The 19,542-nt window shown below is 51.4% G+C and overlaps 1 protein-coding gene and 2 long non-coding RNA genes across 3 annotated transcripts in view; 2 read left to right on the top strand and 1 right to left on the bottom strand.

Annotated features, from left to right (window-relative positions):
- The first annotated feature begins 185 nt into the window (after positions 1–185).
- Positions 186–2,581, top strand: LOC139675159 (uncharacterized). The gene is made up of 4 exons (XR_011698445.1): positions 186–611; positions 1,025–1,060; positions 1,300–1,526; positions 2,320–2,581. It is a non-coding gene; the product is annotated as an uncharacterized lncRNA (long non-coding RNA).
- Positions 2,582–4,736: 2,155 nt separating this feature from the next.
- On the top strand, positions 4,737–7,123 carry LOC139675118 (uncharacterized). Its single transcript, XR_011698434.1, has 4 exons — positions 4,737–5,011; positions 5,425–5,460; positions 5,702–6,069; positions 6,846–7,123. It is a non-coding gene; the product is annotated as an uncharacterized lncRNA (long non-coding RNA).
- A 771-nt stretch (positions 7,124–7,894) lies between these two features.
- COL6A2 (collagen type VI alpha 2 chain) overlaps positions 7,895–19,542 on the bottom strand; it is a 26,418-nt gene continuing 14,770 nt past the window's right edge. Inside the window, exons 20-26 of the mRNA XM_071562988.1 lie at positions 19,481–19,537; positions 18,716–18,751; positions 18,439–18,484; positions 17,980–18,132; positions 17,377–17,829; positions 17,040–17,078; positions 7,895–9,271 (exon numbers count right to left, since the gene is read on the bottom strand). Coding sequence (XP_071419089.1) covers positions 8,664–9,271; positions 17,040–17,078; positions 17,377–17,829; positions 17,980–18,132; positions 18,439–18,484; positions 18,716–18,751; positions 19,481–19,537 — 1,392 coding nt within the window. The 3' untranslated portion in view covers positions 7,895–8,663. The remainder of the gene's footprint in view (positions 9,272–17,039; positions 17,079–17,376; positions 17,830–17,979; positions 18,133–18,438; positions 18,485–18,715; positions 18,752–19,480; positions 19,538–19,542) is intronic.

The raw sequence follows: 19,542 nt of genomic DNA, 5'->3' as shown, positions 1-19,542 counted from the left end.
AACTCTGCTCCCTCCCCATTAATCCCTCAAGAGGAAGATCTGAAAATTAGGCCATCCAGCCCTGTGTGCTGTCCCTGCTGGCCTGTTGGATTGCCAATATAGAGTCCTCCACCTGCACACCACAGCAGCACCGTGAGCAGTGTTACAGGGAGTCAGAACCTGGACCCTAAATCCCGTTGTCCCACAGTCCGTGGGTGGGAGGGTCACCCCTGTGCCTGGGCACTGTGCCTGTGCTGGAAGCACTGAGTCAGAGTTCATGGTGTGGTCACCTGACTCACTCCATCAACTGACATAAGGAGCTGTAATCGCTGCTCTCCATCATCTGTTTTTATTGTATATGGGACTTATTTATATTTTTATTGTATGTGAGACCCTTGTGCTGGCTGGGAGTGGCATGTGTTTTCTTTTCCTGCCCATCTTTTGATGGCCGTGGCACAGGGTGGTGCCGGTTTCACCGCTCGGCGGCGTCACCTCTGCCCGCCGCACCCCTCCTCGCCCTGGCGGGGACCTGGTATTTAACGGGTGCCCGACACCCCAGGAGGGCTGTGCCAAGGGCAGAGATCGAGAGTGCTGCCAGCATCGCCTCCTCTGGGAGCTTCTCGGCGGGTTCGGTGAGTGCAGGGCATTGGGGAGAGCAGGGGCAGCCGCAGCGGGGACACCGGGGGTCAGGGTGTGCTGTCCCCATGGCTGGTGCTGCACCCAGACACGTGTCCCCAGTCCCTTGTGGTCCATGAGGACGTGAACTGGGCACCCAGGTTTGTTATTTCCATTAACGGTGGAAACCACACGCCCGGGTTTGGGGGTGCACGGGGGTGGGGACAGTCGCTGTGGGGGTTGGCGCTGTCACCCCCAGGGGCAGGAGGGCTGTCGGGGTGTGTGGGGGATGGCAGTCCTGGGGAGGCGAGAGTGGGCTCTGAGCCTGGGGCAGACGGGCAGGACAGAGGGGTCAGGTCCGTGCTGGTGGCCGGGCAGGGGCGTCCCTGTTGGCAGGAGGTGACTGATGGTGCCTGTTCTTCTCTTTCAGCTCAGAGACCACTGAGGATGTGTGACCCTAACAAAGGTGAGGGGCCATGGAGCCAGAGAGGGCCGTGGGTACCACGCACAGCCATCAGGGCTCAGAGGGCAGCTCAGGGCAATGGCCACAGGCAGCTGTGGGGATTACAAATGGGTGTGGTATATAATTTGTGAGGAAGAGGTAGAGTGGGAGGGGCTCTTTGGGTGCATGGGTACAGCAGCTCCGTGCCCTGTGTGTGCAGGGAGAGCCTGTCTCTGCCAGCTAACAGCCCCTCTTCTTCCTAGGCATGCCACATCCACACCTTGCAGTTTGCCCTCCTGCCCCTCCAGGACATCCTGGCCCTGGCAAAGGTCCCTGCTCTGGTGGCCCTGCAATCTGCCCCCCATGCGCTGCTCCATCGGGTCATGGGCATCATCCCCATGGGCACCCCCATCCAGGACCACCTGACTGCCATCAGAAGCCCCATAAGAAGCACCATAAGGATAAGCACTCCAAGAACCACGAAGGCAAGGTAAGAGTGAGGTGATAACAGACCATTCCAAATTTCTGCTGTGATCTTTCAGACCTTCTCCCCCATGCCACAGCATCCACCCTGTGTTAGCTGAAGTGGGCTGCCAAACCTCAGTGGCTTTTTTTAGATATGGAAACTCCTGTTATAATAATAAATGGTCACAAAGGAACGATATTAAGTAAGAAATTTGAAAAGCAATCCATGAAATTCCTTGAAGACATTTAAAACGGTGATTTGGCTCAGGGTCCACCATGCAGTGTATTAAATCTCAGGACTTGTCCTGCTCACCTGAGAGTAAGTCATGCCTCCATAAGGGGCATTCACTCAGTGTCTTGCCAGAGGAACTGTTCAGCTTCCTCAAAAAAAACCAACAAAACCAAAACCAAAACGGAGAAGCAATTCCCTGTGCTGAGAGTTGATTGCGCAGAAAATGCCAGTCCGGGGATTCCAGGGCACCGTCCAGAGCAGGTCTGAGTAAGGGAATGCTAAACATATCCCCAGTTCCAACACTGGAGATGGGTGCATTTCCCAAGTAAACTAAGCTATAAGCTCCTCTCACTGGGTAACAGCTCTGGAAGTGATGTGCTCTGACATTTGTCCTTGCTGGCACAGAGCAAGGCCCTTCTGGAGTTTGCTTTATTGACCTAAAGAGCCATGTAAAAAAAAATAATAAACCCGCCCCAGCCCTCCCACAATATGAGGCACCCACCACTGGGTCACTAACACCTCTCAGGAATGCTGTAAAAGAGGGTCATTTCCCTGTTGTCCTAAAGATTTTTTTTCTCTCCCCCAGCACTGCAGTGGCTCAAGCAGCAGCTCTGACTCTGACTGAACGTCTGGCATCTCCCAGCTGCACAGCAGTGATCAGCAAAACATGAAGCCACACACCTCGTGGGAACCCCCTTGCACGATGCTCCACTCCCTTCCTCTTTCCCTTAGAGCGGCCTTCAGGCTGCTCAGTGATTTTCTTATGTTTACCTTGTAAATCTTTTGTCCTGAAATCGACAGCATCTCCATTGTCTGTCTTTTGGGAGATCTTGTTGAAAGTCATCATGTGCTGGTTTTCAATCTGCTGGAGTCTGTGTGTTTTTTCCTGGGCAATGGTGCCAATTGCTAATGTGGATCCCATTGCCTCTAAAAGTCCTTGCATTTGGTGTGAGCTTTCCCAGCTATAGGAGAGGTGTTGGCTTGGTAATGCTGTAACTAAGTGGGCTGCCATCCTTGATGCCAGGGTAATAATTGCTATGAAAAAGCTCACCATGATAAAGAGAGTCACCCAAAGGGGTTGGCACAGCCCATCTCACCCAGAATTACTGCCAGCACAGCCTCGTCCATCCCTGTTGCCTTGCTGACTGTGTGTGTGTGCGTGCTGGGGCAGTGGGGTTTCATTCCTGCAGTCCCTCACTGGATTCAGTCATGTCTTGTCCTATGTCCCTTGAGGCTGCAGCAGGACCTGTCATGACAAGGCTGACACTGGTGCTGCTCCTTGCAGGTGGTCAGTCGGCTGGGCCTGGACTCCCTGTCTCCGTTTCAACCCCGGGAGCGCATCATCGAGTAGGGACCCACATCCTGCTTCAGATCATGGTGCTCATCCCTGCCTGCATGGGGGGATCCTGCTGCCTGCACCTTGCACTCAGCTTGGTTTTGGGAGCGGTGGCTGCTCCCAGCTCCTCTTCACACCCAGGGGACATCTGTGCTCAGTGTTGAGCAGGCGTGGGCTGGTCCCTGCTCCCAAATGCTGATGGTTATGAATGTGGAGTGGGGGAACTCCAGGTCACTTAGGCAGGCAGTGGGAGCAGGTTTTGTAGCCAAATTTGAATGTTATCCCTCCACCATCCCTGTAGCAACTTTCACTATCTCTGGCTCACCTGATGCTCTCTGAGGAGAGACACAGCGTGCAGCACCAAGCAGGAGAGGTGAGCTGGGCTGGTGGGAAATGTCAGAAGGGGGAGCACAGGCACCCAGCACTCATCCCCGGGCTGTCCCCTCTCCCAGACGCACAGCTGCCATGCAGCAGGGGCTGAAGACAGCTGTGAAGGTGCCCTATGCCCTGGCAGAGAAGGTGAGAGCTCTGGCCTGCTCTGAAGGAGCTGGCACAACACTGTAACCTGGCCTGCAAATCTGACATCCAGGTATGGCTCCCACACTGCCCTGCAAGGTGTACCCTCATGTCCTGACCCACAGGATGCATCACTTCCAGCCATACTTCCCAAACTGGCCAGTGCTTTCCACGCACTAACTTTTCACCAGCTTGCAGAAAATGCTCTTTGTAGGAGAGTTGACATCCACCACCCCTTGCGAGAGTTTCCTGTCCTATGTGGCAATGCTTCCCACTGCTTGAGCCACTTCCTGAGAATTCCAACAGACTGGAAAGTGTTCTGTGCTGCTGGGTGCTGAAGGGTGGGAGTCCTGCAGTGTAAGGATCTGGCAGTGCTGGTTCATGAGGGGAGCTGCTCTCAAGCCTGTGTTTTCCCAGGTGGGAGCCAAAATGCTGGACTGCCCAGGAGGAGATGCCTATGCATGGGCACCTCCTGACCTCACGCACTCCCGTGTTTGGCACCCAGCAAACCACACGAAACACCCTCCTACCCTAAATCTGGGGCAAGGCCCGGCCCAGGCCCTTTCTGCAAGGTGTCTTTTTGGTGGTGTGTGACACTGTCAGCCTGTTGCATTGCCTGGCAAGGGGGCACTGCCAAGCATGAGGCACTGTGAGGGTTGTTATCAGAGAGATGGGATGGAATGGGATGGGACAGGATGGGATGGAACGGGACGGGATGGGATGGGATGGGATGGGATGGGATGGGATGGGATGGGATGGGATGGGATGCAATGGGATGGGACAGGACGGGACGGGACAGGACGGGATGGGATGGGATGGAATGGGATGGGAAAGGGTGGGAGGAACTCTTCTCCCTGCCCATCAATTCCCCCCCAAGAGGAAGATCTGAAAGTTAGGCCATCCAGCCCTGCCTCCTGTCCCTCTTGACCCGTTATGATGGCAGATATGGTCTCCTTCACTTGCACACTGTGGCAACACTCTGAGCAGTGTTACAGGGAGTCAGAACCTGGACCCTAAATCCCGTTGTCCCACAGCACCGTGGGTGGGAGGGTCACCCCTGTGCCTGGGCACTGTGCCTGTGCTGGAAGCACTGAGTCAGAGTTCATGGTGGGGTCGCCTGACTCACTCCATCACATGACGTCGTCGTCGGGAGCTGTAAACACCGCTCTCCGTCGTCTGTTTTTATTAGCCCTGTGGGACCTTCGTGCCGGCTGGGAGTGGCATGTTGACTTTTCGTGGGTGCCCGTGGTGACAGCCGTGGTACAGGGTGGTGCCGGTTTCACCGCTCGGCGGTGTCACCTCTGCCCACCGCACCCCTCCACACCGGGAAGGGACCTGGTATTTAACGGGAGGGAGGGCTGTGCCAAGGGCAGAGATCGAGAGTGCTGCCAGCATCGCCTCCTCTGGGAGCTTCTCGGCGGGTTCGGTGAGTGCAGGGCACTGGGGAGAGCAGGGGCAGCCGCAGCGGGGACACCGGGGGTCAGGGTGTGCTGTCCCCATGGCTGGCGCTGCACCCAGACACGTGTCCCCAGTCCCTTGTGGTCCATGAGGACGTGAACTGGGCACCCAGGTTCGTTATTTCCATTAACGGTGGAAACCACACGCCCGGGTTTGGGGGTGCACGGGGGTGGGGACAGTCGCTCTGGGGGTTGGCGCTGTCACCCCCAGGGGCAGGAGGGCTGTCGGGGTGTGTGGGGGATGGCAGTCCTGGGGAGGCGAGCGCGGTGTCTGTGCCCGGGGCAGATGGGCAGGACAGAGGGGTCAGGTCCGTGCTGGTGCCCGGGCAGGGACATCCCTGTTGGCAGGAGGTGACTGATGGTGCCTGTCCTTCCCTTTCAGCTCAGAGACCACTGAGGATGTGTGACCCTAACCAAGGTGAGGGGCCATGGAGCCAGAGAGGGCCGTGGGTACCACGCACAGCCATCAGGGCTCAGAGGGCAGCTCAGGGCAATGGCCACAGGCAGCTGTGGGGATTACAAATGGGTGTGGTATATAATTTGTGAGGAAGAGGTAGAGTGGGAGGGGCTCTTTGGGTGCATGGGTACAGCAGCTCCGTGCCCTGTGTGTGCAGGGAGAGCCTGTCTCTGCCAGCTAACCACCCCTCTCTTCTTCCTAGGCATGCCACGTCCATACCTTGCAGTTTGCCCTCCTGCCCCTCCGGGTTACCCTGGCCCTGGCACAGGTCCCTACCCTGGTGGCATTGCAGTTTGCCCTCCTGCTCCTCCAGGATACCCTGGTCCTGGCACAGGTCCCTGCCCTGGTGGCCCTGCAGTCTGTCCCCCCTGCCCTCCTCCTGCTGGCCATTGCCACCCCCCAGCAGGCCATCATCCCCATGGGCACCCCCCAGCAGGCCATCATCCCCATGGGCACCCCCATCCAGGACCACCAGGAATGCAGGTGTGCCCCCCTGACTGTCATCAGAAGCACCATAAGAAGCACCATAAGCACCATAAGGGAAAGCACTCCAAGCACCACGGAGGCAAGGTAAGAGTGAGGCAGCAGTGGTCACTTCCTTATTCCTTCTGTGTTCCTTAAGACCCCCTGCCCCCATCCCACAGCATCGCATCTGGGGCAGCTGAGGCTCTCCCCACCCACTGTGTTACGGCTGCCAAAACCTCAGTGCCCTTTTTAAGATATGGAAACTCCCGCTGGATTAATGGGAGTCAAGAATGCGTCATATTAAGTAAGCAATTTGAAAAGTAATCCATGTAATTCCTTGAAGCCATTTCAAGCAGTGATGTAGCTCAGTGTCTTAAATCCCAGGACTTGTGCTGCTCACTTGAGAGTGAGCTGTGTGTCTGTAAGGGACAGTCACTCACTGTCTTGCCCCAGAAAAATCCCAAAAAACATGAGCAAAAATACCCAGAAGAGGTGAAGCAATTCCCTGTGCTGAGAGTTGATTGTGTAGAAAATGCCAGTCCAGGGATTTCAGGGCACCATCCAGAGCAGGTCTGAGTAAGGAAATGCTAAACACATTCTCAGCTCCAACATTGGAAGTGGGAGCATTTCCCAAACAAGTGGAAACTCTCACTGGGTAACAGCTCTGGAAGTGATGTGCTCTGACATTTGTCCTTGCTGACAGAGAGCAAGAACCTCCTAAAATTTGCTGTAATGACCTAAAGAGCCATGTAAAAAAAAAAAAAAAACAAACCCCAGCCCTCCCACAATATTAGGCACCCACCACAGGGTCACTAACACCTCTCAGGAATGCTGAGAGAGTTGTTTCCCTGTTGTCCTAAAGATTTTTTTCTCTCCCCCAGCACTGCAGTGGCTCAAGCAGCAGCTCAAGCAGCAGCTCTGACTCTGACTGAACATCTGGCATCTCCCAGCTGCACAGCAGTGATCAGCAAAACATGAAGCCACACACCTCGTGGGAACCCCCTTGCACATTGCTCCACTCCCTTCCCCTTTCCCTTAGAGCAGCCTTTATCCTGCTGAGTGATCTTCTTATGTTTACCTTGTGAATCTTTTGTCCTGACATCTCTTAAGTCATTGTCTGTCTTTTGGGAGATCTTGTTGAAAGTCATCATGTGCTGGTTTGCAATCTGCTGGAGTCTGTATGTTTTTTCCTGGGCAACGGTGCCAACTGTTAATGTGTCCCATGACCCCTGAGGCTTCCCTACAGCTCTCCTTTCCAATGGAGGGAGAACATGGCAGTGACACCACTGCACAGATGGACATGGCTCACCAGCACCATGCCATGTCCTGCCTTGTGCCAGTGCTGGGAGCCCTTCCCTGCACCCATGCCTGGTGTCCCCCATGCAAAACCCATGCTCCTCTCCATCCTGCCTCCACCACTTTACAGGGATGTTCCTGTCCTCAGGTTCCCCCAACTTGTGACATACCATGGATGGCATGTTGGATGCAGGAAAGGCTGAAGGAAAAGCATGTGAAGCCCAAGTCAGGTGCCAGGACAATTTTGTGGTGGGGAAAGGCACAAATCCTCAAAGAGGGGCACATGAGAACTCACCCATGATGAGGAACGTGACCCAGGTGTGAAGTCGCGTTCCTTGTCATGCTGAGACATCACAGTCTGGGTGGGCACTGCCAGGGTGCATGGCCAGGGTGCACCTGGAAGTGTTCAAGGCCAGTGCTTGGAGCAACCTGGTCTAGTGGAGTGTCCCTGCCCAAGGCAGGAGGGTTGGAATGAGATGGTCTTTCAGTTCCCTTCCTATCCAAGCCATTTTGTGATTCTATGATTATTTGGACTTACCAGCTTAGAACCAGGAGAGCCAGCTGCTCATTAAAAATAATTTTTTAAAAAAAGAGACAAACTACAGAATAAAGAGGCTTTTTCAGGATAGGGTGAAAAGGGTTTTTTATTTTTGCAGACAGCACAGTTCAAGTTCAAATCTGGGCATTGCTCAACAGATGCCAGTTGGAAGAAGGCACCAGTGATACTTTGAACACACTGAGGTAACAGTGAGGCAGCTCTGTTGGGTGCCTGGTATTTTTTGAGATTTTGGAAGGCCCCTCTGGGCCAGGATTTTGGGTGCAGTAATAAATGAGCTGATTCTGATGAAGGGCAGAATGGCAGAAGGAATCACAGGAGATATGGCCCACAGGAAAATAAGGATCTTAAAGATGATTTGTGAAATTTAGGATAGATTGACCCCCCAAAAAGAGCATCTGCAGACAATTGTGGAAGGCAGCAAAACCTCTCACACTATCCTGTTGCTTCGTGGAAGGAGGACCCAGACACACTGAGGGATATTGAGAGTTTTTGAAAACTAGAGTTAGTCATTGGTCCTGTTACTCTGGAAAGGTTTCTTGCTTCTCTGATAAGCCCTCCTAGGACTACAGTACGTGCCCAAGCCATGGCTTGGTGTGTGTAAAGCCTTACAGAAGTACATCATATGGCTCTGTATCCTGCTTCAATCTGGGTTTTAATTAGCACCATAAATGTGAGATACATGACTTCATCATGAAGATCAAAAAAGAGCTCTGGATTTTGGCTAGAAAGGAGGACCCAGAGGGCAGCTGTTCTGGGTTAGCAAACATACAAGGGGAAGAAAATACAAGAGGTAATATCAGGGGTGTGTATATCAGTGAGAGGAGGATGTGCACGTGCCCTTCATTTAACAAATCCACCTAATGAACCTGTCGAAGAAGCTGGGCTGGGAGAGGCTGTCATAGTCCTTCTCCCGGAATATGGCTGCCCGGTCCCCAAGGCCAAGCTTCAGCAGGACATCCATGTCTACGTCACTCCCAAGAGCCACTACTGTGGGCATGACATCTTGCTTCTTCATGGAGTTAATGGCCTCCTCCAGGTTCTTGCTTCCTGTGATGCCATCGGTGATGAAGACGAAGGAGAGCTCAGCGTTGCGCCGGGCGAGGCGCTGCCCATTTCCTGGGCTGAGCACGATGTTGTTGATGGCATGTATGATGGCTGACCCAATGTTGGAGGATGAGTCCAGGTACTTGATCTGGGCCAGGGCGTCAGAGATTTCTGTCAGGTTGTAGGTCAGTGGGAAGACCACGTTCTGGTCCCTCTCGCTGCCGTACTGCAGCAGCGCGATGCGGGCATTCATGTTGTCACTGCTGCTCCTGGCCAGCGTCAGCTGCCGGGCCACCTCCTCCACAAAGCGGTGGGCACTCTGGAAGTTCTGCTCACCGATCCTTTCCGAGCCATCGAGCAAGAAGACAATGTCAACAGGGCGCTGGGTGCACTGGGCCACAGCAAGCTCTGCAGGAGGAAGAAGACAAGAGTTGGGAGGATAAGCCTAAGGGATAGGTCTGGGGTTGTCTCAGGCCATTTGGGCTGCAGTTGTCTGTCCAAAGAAGGACCAACCTCACTTTGCTGCCAAAACTGTCTTTGCAGCTCATAAAGGAGGAGCTTTGCTTCCAATGCCCTCAGCTCCTGGGCACGACGTCTTAATGAATGTTAATTCTGGGACCTACGATGGACCTCCATGAAATTACAACTCTGTGCACTTCAGTCCCAGAATTACATCCACTGCCTTACATCAGCTCCCAGCTCTTATCTGTGAGAGGAATATCCAGAGACTGCACCTGCAAACCTTTTGGTTACTTCTGGACAGTGGTTTACTTTCAGTTATTCTTATCATAGAATCATAGAATGGTTTGGGCTGTGAGGGACCTTAAAGATCATCTAAGTCCAACTCCCCTGCCATGGGCAGGGACACTTTCCACTAGACCAGGTTGCTCCAAGTTGCACTCAATTTGGCCTTTAACTCTTCCAGGGATAGGGAGTCCACAACCTCTCTGAGCAACCTGTGGCAGTGCCTCACCACCCTTTCAGAATTACTTTCTAATATCTAATCTAAACTTTCTTTCCTTCAGCCTAAGGCCATCAACTCACACACAGATTTTGTAGGATGTTTTCCTGCTTTTCACCCAGCTAAGTTTAATCAGCAATCACTAATTCCTGAAGAGCTTATAAAGATTGGGTAGCAAACAAGACTAATTTTCTTGGTGCATGGGTTCATAGTAAAGCAGCTTTGGTGATTGATACCAGACTGATATTTGAAGGGAACACAGTGCAACATTGTTCTTTAGTCATGCAGAACTGCACCTATCCATGACATGGGCATATGAATATATGAACATGAAATGAATGAACTTAGAAAAAGAAAAAAGAGAATATTTATCTTTGGAGTCAGCTGATAGTGAGGGACCATTGCTTCATCCTTTTGCTGTGTATTGCACTTGGTGTTCCTCTGCATTCCCCCTGAGTTGGCAGCGGGACAGTTGCCATACCACTCTTCAGCAGTTCTGTGGCTATAAGACTGAATCTCAAAAGGGTAAAGTCCCAGAGATATTGCCACGTTGTGTTGCATGACTGGCAAGGAATAGGAGCTTCTGGAGCAGCCCCACCTGCAGCATCCGTTTCAGACAACGAGGGAACTTTGGGGATAGGAGTTTCACATTAGGTTGAATTTCCACACCATGAGCAAACCCAACCTGACCAAGAGCTTCCTTGGTGAGGAATGATGCTACACCTGTGTTCAGCACAGAATCAAGGAATCACAGGATTTGTTATGGTTGGAAAAGCCCTCTGAGATCAAGCCCAACCACTAACCCAGCACCACCATGTTAACCATGAAACCATATCCCTAAGCACCACATCTACACATTTTTGAACATTTCAAGGGATGATGCTTTCCTGGGTAGCTTGTGGCAGTATCTGACCACCCTTTCAATGAAGAAATGTCCTCTAATATCCAGTCTAAATCTCCCATGGTTCAACTTGAGGCCATGTCCTCATGTCCTATCACTTGTTACCTCCCCTCCTTTAAAGCAATGCAGGCACATACTCACCTCTGCCCAGTCTTCTGTGAGAATTGTTGCCTAGAGGGTATGTTGATGCTGCAGTTCCTGGTATGCAGGCCACAAGGATACTTTGCCTTGGCAGCACCTGCTCTCCTGACCCTCACCTGCTCTGTGCAGTTGTGGAGGGGGAAAGGCAGGAAGGCCTTGCAGGTACAGTGCAAAACCTACGTGAGGGTCTGTGAATGCCACGGGAAGCGAGCGGGTGGGAGCGAGGGCTGCGTGTCATGTTGCAGCAGTGTTAACAGGCCCCCACAGTGCTTGGCCACATGCAGGCAGGGTTTTGGAGATGGCAAGCAAGATCCATCTCCCTTCCACGTGGCCATAAGAGCTCTGAGCTAAGCACAGGGTGGCTGGGAGCAGCATCACTCCAGGGAGCTTCAGCAATAGCACAATGCATGTCTGACAGGAACATTTCCCAGAAACACTCCACTTGCTGCTCAGCCCTCACAGCTGGAAAGAGCTGCCTTCCAGCTGCTTGGTAAGGTGCCTTACATAGAGTTAGCCCACGGGAATGTGACAGAGGTGAGGCAGCAAACTCTCGAGTTTGTTCTGTTGGGTGTCATGCTCTGGTTGCAGCTTGTTCCCATTTCTGAGAGGCTGAGGATCCAGCCACCTCTTGTCCTTAACTGGGAGAGAAGCTCTGGGGGGCACCACGAATAAAATCTTGCTGTCGTGCTTTTAATTGATCCTTCTCATGTGGCTTATAGGAAGGCATGAATGCCTGCAGCTCACCGATGGCTACCGAGGGCAGCACAAAAAAAAGCAGAAATACCCTCCATTTTCCTGCCATTAGCAACCCATCTAATTACATTCCTGTGCAAAGTAACCCCACCCATTCCCTCTTCCTGCTTTTTCTAAAACCTGAGGAACTTGTATTTCCTCAATTCTTTCACAGTGTTGACAATGGAAATGAAAGTGAGATGGGAAATGACCTCCCTGCCCTTTCTGGTGTTTCCCAGCCCCTCTTGTGTCTTTGGGGAGGTGTGGCCCAGCAGCTTATCTGTGTCCTCCCTCTGCCCAAGAGCTTCACTGAAGGAACTGCTGGTGAGATGAAATCCATCTGGTTTTATCAGAGGAATTACCCAGGATCATGCTAAAAAACACCCCTTCACTGCCTGCCTCTGTCTAACAAGGCCAATGCAAACAGTGCTCAGGCAAAGAGACATTTTCTCTCTCTGCCCTTCCCCCAACCAATGAACTAAAGGTTTTTGAGAGGTAAAAAACTTTGTTTCCAATTTTTTTGCTAGGAATTATTTCTAAGGGAAGTAAATAGCCACTGTGTGATGAAATTAAATGAAATCAACACCCCCTTTGCTGAAATCTTCCCCAATCCCCATTTTGTTCAGCAAAATGTCCCAGCCCTGAGATGTTTTCTTCAAATCAATGGGATCTGGGGGCTTTTCCTCTGGCATCATGGCTGGAACAGCTTAACTACTCTTGAGTTCAGTCCTGCATCCCAACAGGCTAAGTCACACTAATTTTGAGGTAAAAATCAAAACAGAATGGGGAGTTTGGCTTTGCACAGATTGTCTGGAATATATGAATTATGACCAGACTCAGACACAGCCTGATCCTTCTACCTTCACCTAAAACATGGAGCATACCATATAAAGTGCTCAGAATTCTTTGTCCCTCTATTCTATCCCGATATTGGAGTTCTCTGAGCTCCTCATCCCTATAGTCTGGGAGTAAGAAGTGCTGAAATCCTGTGAGAATACTGTAATAAATTCAAAGAGAATTCCCATGCCTGAGCTTGGCAGCTGGCTCCACTTCTTACCACTAAAAATCTTACAGTCCAACCACATTTCTGAAGATGGTACACCTCCCTTCTGCCCATTAAATATGACATTTTCTCAGGAGACTTTATTGCAATAATACCATTTCAGTTAGAATAAGCACTTTTACTTCTGTGTCTGCACACAAAAACTCCATTTCCTTTAAATATGGCTTGAGAGTAGTTAAAGTGGAGGTGGGAATGACACTCACCTGCCTGACTTGGTGAAAACCAGGGGCAGCTGAGCTGATGGAAATATCACTTCTTGTCTAAACATACATACCTGCAGTGCAAGTGGTGGGTCTGTGGTCTCTGAACCAAACCAGCACTGGGTGTGGATTAAATAGGCTGCACTGCATCATGTTTAGGTAGTTGCTTTGAAAGAGCTCAGGTAACACACAGAGGTGTGACTGCAGAGTCAAGGATTTTTGCTTTGGATAACTCAGCTCTATGTAACAGAGTATCTGTCTTTTGGCTATGGACAGGTACTTGTTAATTAGACAGAAGAAACACAGATGTACAAGCAGAGAAAAAGGCCAAAGGAGCCCATACAGGTTCTGAGAGCAATACTCCCCAGTGTCAGTGCTCCCCATGGAAGGAGAGAGTTGCTCCCTCTCCCACGCTGCCTGCTCCTTCCCTCCCACACCCCTAGCTGCTCATTGAGGGTTTCCACAGAGACACTGCTGGATGGGAATTATTGCACCTTGCTTTGGCAGCCTTGCAGGACCTAAAAAGAACCCCATGGTAACTGAAAGAGGATGCAGAAGATGCTTCATAGTGGGTCAGCAAAGACATGTGTAGGAAGGCACGGGGAAAGTGCATCGTTAGACTCTAAAAAAAAAGCAGTGGGCAAAGCAAGAGCATCCCTTGACATTGCTGGGGAAATCTGCCATGCTCATTAGCCAGCCAAGCTGGAAAGGACTGCTCCTTGTGTCCCATCCCCGTCTGAGTGCAACCAAGCCGTTCCACTGCCTCTGTTTCTCCTAAACTAAAAGCATCTACCAATGTACCTGTTGCCTCTGCCACACAGGCACTTGAGGAACAATGATTACCACTTCTACTCAACCCCTGCCTTCCCCATGACCTCTAACAGCGGTCTCAGCACAGCCCTAGCACAGACTCTGGGTCGCCCACAATCTCGCTGTGCACCATTTTGAAGGTGTCAATGAACAAGTCCATCCACTCCTGCCGCTCATTTCCAGTGGCAAACTTGGCTTTTTCGGCGGTAAAGGCCAAAGTGGCCACCAGCTGGGTGTACATGTTGGGATCCCGGGATTCCCGCGTGGAGTTTAGGAACTGGGCGATCGAGTGTATGGTGCTGGGGAAATTTATGTTGACTCCCTCTTCCATGGGGCGGAAAATAAGTGGGTTTATGCTCCCAGGGTTCCTGTCATCTGCAAGTGAGCGTCAAAAGAATATTTTCAGGGCTTGCTAGCAGTGGCTGTGTCTCTGAAAACTGCCTGGCTTTCCTACCTGAGAAGAACAAAGCTAATGAGGACAGAGAAGTAAAGACCAAAGCCAAATTTTAAATCTTTCTGCCATTTATGTCTGAGGAACTGTGGGATCTGTACTGAAATCTTTCACACATCAACTGAGTGACTTCAGAATACTACACAAAACCTTAGCTGCCCAGTTCCTACTCAGCCAGTACAGGCATGGTGGAGAAAGAGCAGTGGTCAGGAAAAAAGGTGATGGGGTCCAAATTCTTTCTGCAGATGGGATTCACCCATGATGTAGCTTTGGGCTCTGCTATATGCAAACCATACAGATGATGCTGTAAGGCTGAAAGACATCTAAGGGACAGCATTATGTGACTTCCTTGCCTGGCACTCAGCCTCAAGGCAGTGACTCTAGCCAAAGCTGTGTAGTGCTTGGGCTAGTCAGGTCCCCAAGAGCCTCTGTCTGCACCTGGCTGTGCTGAATTTAACTTTGAATAAAACCCCAAAGCTCAAAGCAAAGCCTTTTGCATGGGTTAGCAAGAGCCTCACAGAGTGTCAGGTGGTTTCTATGGAGCAAGCAGTCAGTTGAGATTTGCTTAGCATTTAAACCATCCAGCATCCTGTTAGTACAGAGGTAACTGATGAGAGGCAAAGGTCTGTCCCAAAACCAGAAAAATCTGGATTTCCTTAGTAAAGCACTGGAGCAGCATGAGGAGAAAACAGTGTGTATGTGATACCTGTCCTTCTCTGTGCTCTGCTGACAATCATAGAATCATAGAATGGATTGGGTTGGAAAAGACTTCCCAGATCAAGTCCAACCCTTGATCCAGCTCCAGTCCCTTTACCAGATCATGGCACTCAGTGCCACGGCCAAGCTCAGTTGAAAAACCTCCAGGGATGGGGAATCCACCCCCTCTCTGGGCAGCCCATTCCAATGCCTGAGCACTCTCTCTGCAAACAAGTTTTTTCTCATCTCCAACTTCAATTTCTCCTGGCAGAGCTTGAGCCCATCGTGCCCCCTTGTCCTATTGCTGAGTGCCTGGGAGAAGAGACCAACCCCAACCTGGCCAGAACTTCCCTTCCAGGCTGAAGCTGGGGTACGACTGATTTGCCCCTTAAGAGTGCTAGGCCTGCCACTCTGAGAGCCATGGTGCCAAGGATAGGGCTGGTGTAGCTGCCTCCCTGAACTAAACCTGTCTGGCTGAACCACAACAGGACACAATCATTGGGTGTGCTCGCTCACATTCCCTCTGAAAGGCACCATCTCCATGCACAGGATTTGCATGAGAATTGATGCTAATTCATCAGATGTTCTCAGAGAACCTACCAGAGAATCCCCAGGCTCTGTCATGTGCCTTACGTCACATCCCATCCAACATGTTCCCTTGCCACCAAGGTGTGGTCATTGCAAATCCTTCTAAATGATGGCAGCAACACATCACAGACCCTCCAGTGTGGAGGGTGGAAGGGTCATTGCCCAAAAGGCCCCTGAATCTCTACCTATTACTTAAAATTTGATTTACCAGACCCAGCACAACTTTTGGCCCTGTTGAGATGGATCTACTGGCACTTTGACAGGTGGCCCACACTACCCAGCCACCTCACTCCACCTTCTGTGCTCTCTAGGGCACAGGTCTTGCCTGCACTTGGCGTAGTCTGCCCATGGGAAGGCTTAAGGGATTCACCTCACATGCCTCCTTGAGCCATTTCTGTTCTGGTCCCCATGACTGTCAGGTACCACCAAACTGTTCTCACCTTGCATCATGAACAGAAACATTCAAGTGCACTACAAGGAAAGCACTGCCAACTTCATCTTGTTTTGGAGGGCTTTGGTGGCCCAAGCCTAGGAGAAACAAGTGTGCTACTGTCTGCATTCCTTGGAAATGGGAAAGCTGCAAAGACAAAAACCTTTGAAGACACCTGAGCAATCATCACCAGTGTGGCATGGGGATGTCACCTCCTTGTGCACAGATTCGTAGGACAAAGCCCCTCGGAGGACATGGTAGAGGAGCTCAGCATCATGGTTGGACATTGTTCCCTCTGCATGGCCAGGTACAAGTACTCAAAATACCAGTGAGAGATTTTAGATAGGAATGATTATAGCTTTTCTCCAGATTGCTATGCATCCTGGGACCAGTTTTCCATACCTTTGTATGGAAACAAAGGGACGTATTTCAAGATGAAATTTGATATTCTGTATAAGTCTCAATTGAAACTGGAGTTCTCCACAAAAACATTCATGGCAAGAGTAGAGATAAAAGTCACAGGAACTGGCAAATCTTATGTCAGCACAGAGTGCATCTATTGTATTCAAACAGGCACAGGGATTCAGAGAGAGTCTCTAAGGAATTTGGGATGCCTACCTGCCCCTCAACAAGCAAAACATGACCAAATCAAGCTACCTTCAGCACACAGCAGCCGTCTTTTTGATACCAGAGGACCCTTACAGTCTTTTCCTTTAATCCAACACCCCGAGATAGTTGTTAATTAAATACAGCCAGCGTTAGAGAAGCCAAAGCTTTGGGTCCACTACGTTGTAATTTTCCAACTGATCCCTACCAGCTGCTCTGCCCCTGTGACTTCCAAGGAGATTCCTGTTACAAAGGTCACATGAGTGGGAGAGTTTAGCAAGGAGGATTTGCCTTGAGTTTGGAGGTCAAAACCAGGTGGCAACCAGGAATTTGGACAGGGAGAAATACCAGGGATGAGCCTTGCAGGTACACTCACACAGTGCACTTGTACCTACCTGTGCAGAGAACTCAGAGAGATGGGAAAAGAGGGGTAGATGAAACCCTTCAGCCTTTCCTTTTGTAAAGTAACACTATTTCTCAAACTCCGGCCATCCAAAAGGAATGGACAGGGTTGCACCCCCCTCTCCTACTCCTGAGCCTCATGCACTCTCCCCCTGGACTTTGTGCAGATGGCATGAAGCTACTTGTAATGTTTACCTGTCTGACAGGGCAGCTCAGGGCAAACGACCTGTGGATCTGCAAGGAGAAGAAACAAGGAAAAGTTAGTGATGTGCTGCCAGCCCCCTTCCCTCTGGCAGTGGCAGGACAAGATCTCTTACAAGGAACTCCAAAGGACTGTCCCAAAAGGTTGGCCTATATCTGAGGAAGGACGCTTAGACCAGGGCTACATAAAGGTCAGCCCCCCCATAAATGACCCACTGGCTGACCTACTTGGACACAGCATCTCTGCAATCATATATATGCCCTCCTTACCCCTAAACCCTGGGATCAAAACTCCAGTTCCAATAAGATCCATGCAAGGACAGGTACAGACCTGGGCAGAGCACGTCTTCCATCTTGTCAATGAATTCCTCTGCCACCAGGTCTGAGAAGAGCCTCATCTTCTGGACTCGCTGGGGTTCATTGCAGGCGATGGAGACCAGGGTCTCACTCTGCTCTGGCTGGTCAAACATGTCTCCTATGCCGATGGTGTTGACGACCACATCTCTACCGCAAAGGGCCCCTAAATTCTTGTCATCGTCCCGGGGGTCGTAGCGCCCATCTGTGATCACCACAGCAAACACTTGGGCTTTCTCTCTCCTGCTTTCCTTGATGAGCTTGTTATAGGCAAACTGAAGGGCAGATGGTGTCCAAGTGCCTCCAGCAATCCACTCCAGGCGCTTCACGGCTTCCTTGAAGCTCGACAGGGAATCAATGCGCTCATCATCAAGCTTGATGGCTTCGAAAGTCCCCTCGTGACTGTACTGCACCACCCCAACACGGGCACCTGCCAACGAAGCAGCACGTTATTCAGCTTTGAATTCCCAGTGAAAAGCATAGAAACTCAAAGACCTGTCCAACTGGCATGAAAAACCACGAAAAATAAACAAACCAAAAGCCGAAAAGACCCAAGACTCTGTCCCCACATGATCCAGACCTGTCTGTGACTTGGGGTCCTTGGCAATGGAACCCAGCCTGCTGACCACATTGACAACAAAATTCTTCTCCAGGGTGAAGTTGGTGTAGCCGATACTCTCCGAGCTGTCTATGACAAACATGATGTCCAGGGCCCCACAGCGCTTCTCACAGTCTGGGGAGAAGGGCAGGAACAGGAAAACACAAAGGTCAGTGATGGTGGGAACAACAGCCACCAGGGTAGAAGAGACTTTCTGTGGGAAGATGCAGACCAAGATGTGCTCCATGCTTGATCTGTTCCTTCTTCCTTCGAGCCGGGAGGACAAGGAGCACACCAAGCATCCACAGCTGGCAGCTCAGCGCAAGGGGTGGACCAAGGGGCAGAAGGATGAGGGGACCCCTCTGGTGGCCCCCTTTTCCTACTCCCCCATCCCTTGGGTGGTCATTCCCCTTCCCCAGGGAGAGGTGATGGTCTGCTCACCACAGCATCCACACGTCTCTCGCACGTAGGTCATCACATCGCAATCCTGCCAGGAAAGGGGTGGGGGTGAATGCTTCTCACCGTCACCTCTAAGGGAAAAGTTCCCCTTTCCCTTCCCATCCAGCCAGCCCTCTTCCCCTCTTTCCCTGGCTCCCATGGGAAGCCAAAGGCCACCTCTGCCATGCAGCAGCAGGACCTGATGCCCTGTTTCATTTTCAGGGGTGTGCATGGCAAAGCCAGGACTGCCCCAGCAGGAAGAGAACCAGAGGCTACTTACAGTCAACCCAGGGTCTCCTGGTGGGCCAGGGGTCCCCTGTGAGAAAAGAACAGATATTTAAGACACAGTTTTCCCATGAATTCCTTTTCTGGGAACTAGAGCCATAAAAATGTGGCTTTTTGCAGAGGGCAGGGCGGGGGCAGGGGCAGGAAGAGAAAGAGAGGAGAGGAGAGGAGAGGAGAGGAGAGGAGAGGAAGGAGAGGAGAGGAGAGGAGAGGAAGAGGAGAGGAGAGGAGAGGAGGAGAGGAAGGAGAGGAGAGGAGAGGAGAGGAGAGGAGAGGAGAGGAGAGGAGAGGAGAGGAGAGGAGAGGAGAGGAGAGGAGAGGAGAGGAGAGGAGAGGAGAGGAGAGGAGAGGAGAGGAGAGGAGAGGAGAGGAGAGGAGAGGAGAGGAGAGGAGAGGAGAGGAGAGGAGAGGAGAGGAGAGGAGAGGAGAGGAGAGGAGAGGAGAGGAGAGGAGAGGAAGGAGAGAGAAGAGAGAGAAGAGAAGAGAAGAGAAGAGAAGAGAAGAGAAGAGAAGAGGAAGAGAAGAGAAGAGAAGAGAAGAGAGAGAGAGAAGAGAATGAGAAGAGAAGAGAAGAGAAGAGAAGAGAAGAGAAGAGAAGAGAAGAGAAGAGAAGAGAAGAGAAGAGAAGAGAAGAGAAGAGAAGAGAAGAGAAGAGAAGAGAAGAGAAGAGAAGAAGCCCCATTGTGAGCCAGTGAATGTATGTGGCAGCTGATGTCCCCTCCAACAGCACTTGCACAAACATGATGCCATGGGACTGTACCTCAAGGCCTGCTTCACCAGGTGGACCACGGGTTCCAGGCTCGCCTCCTGGGCCAGGATCAC

Source organism: Pithys albifrons, chromosome 8 (genome assembly GCF_047495875.1).
Source record: "Pithys albifrons albifrons isolate INPA30051 chromosome 8, PitAlb_v1, whole genome shotgun sequence".
NCBI lineage: Eukaryota > Metazoa > Chordata > Aves > Passeriformes > Thamnophilidae > Pithys > Pithys albifrons.
Note: the sequence above shows the minus strand (reverse complement) of the source record. Positions and strands in the feature narration are given on the sequence as shown.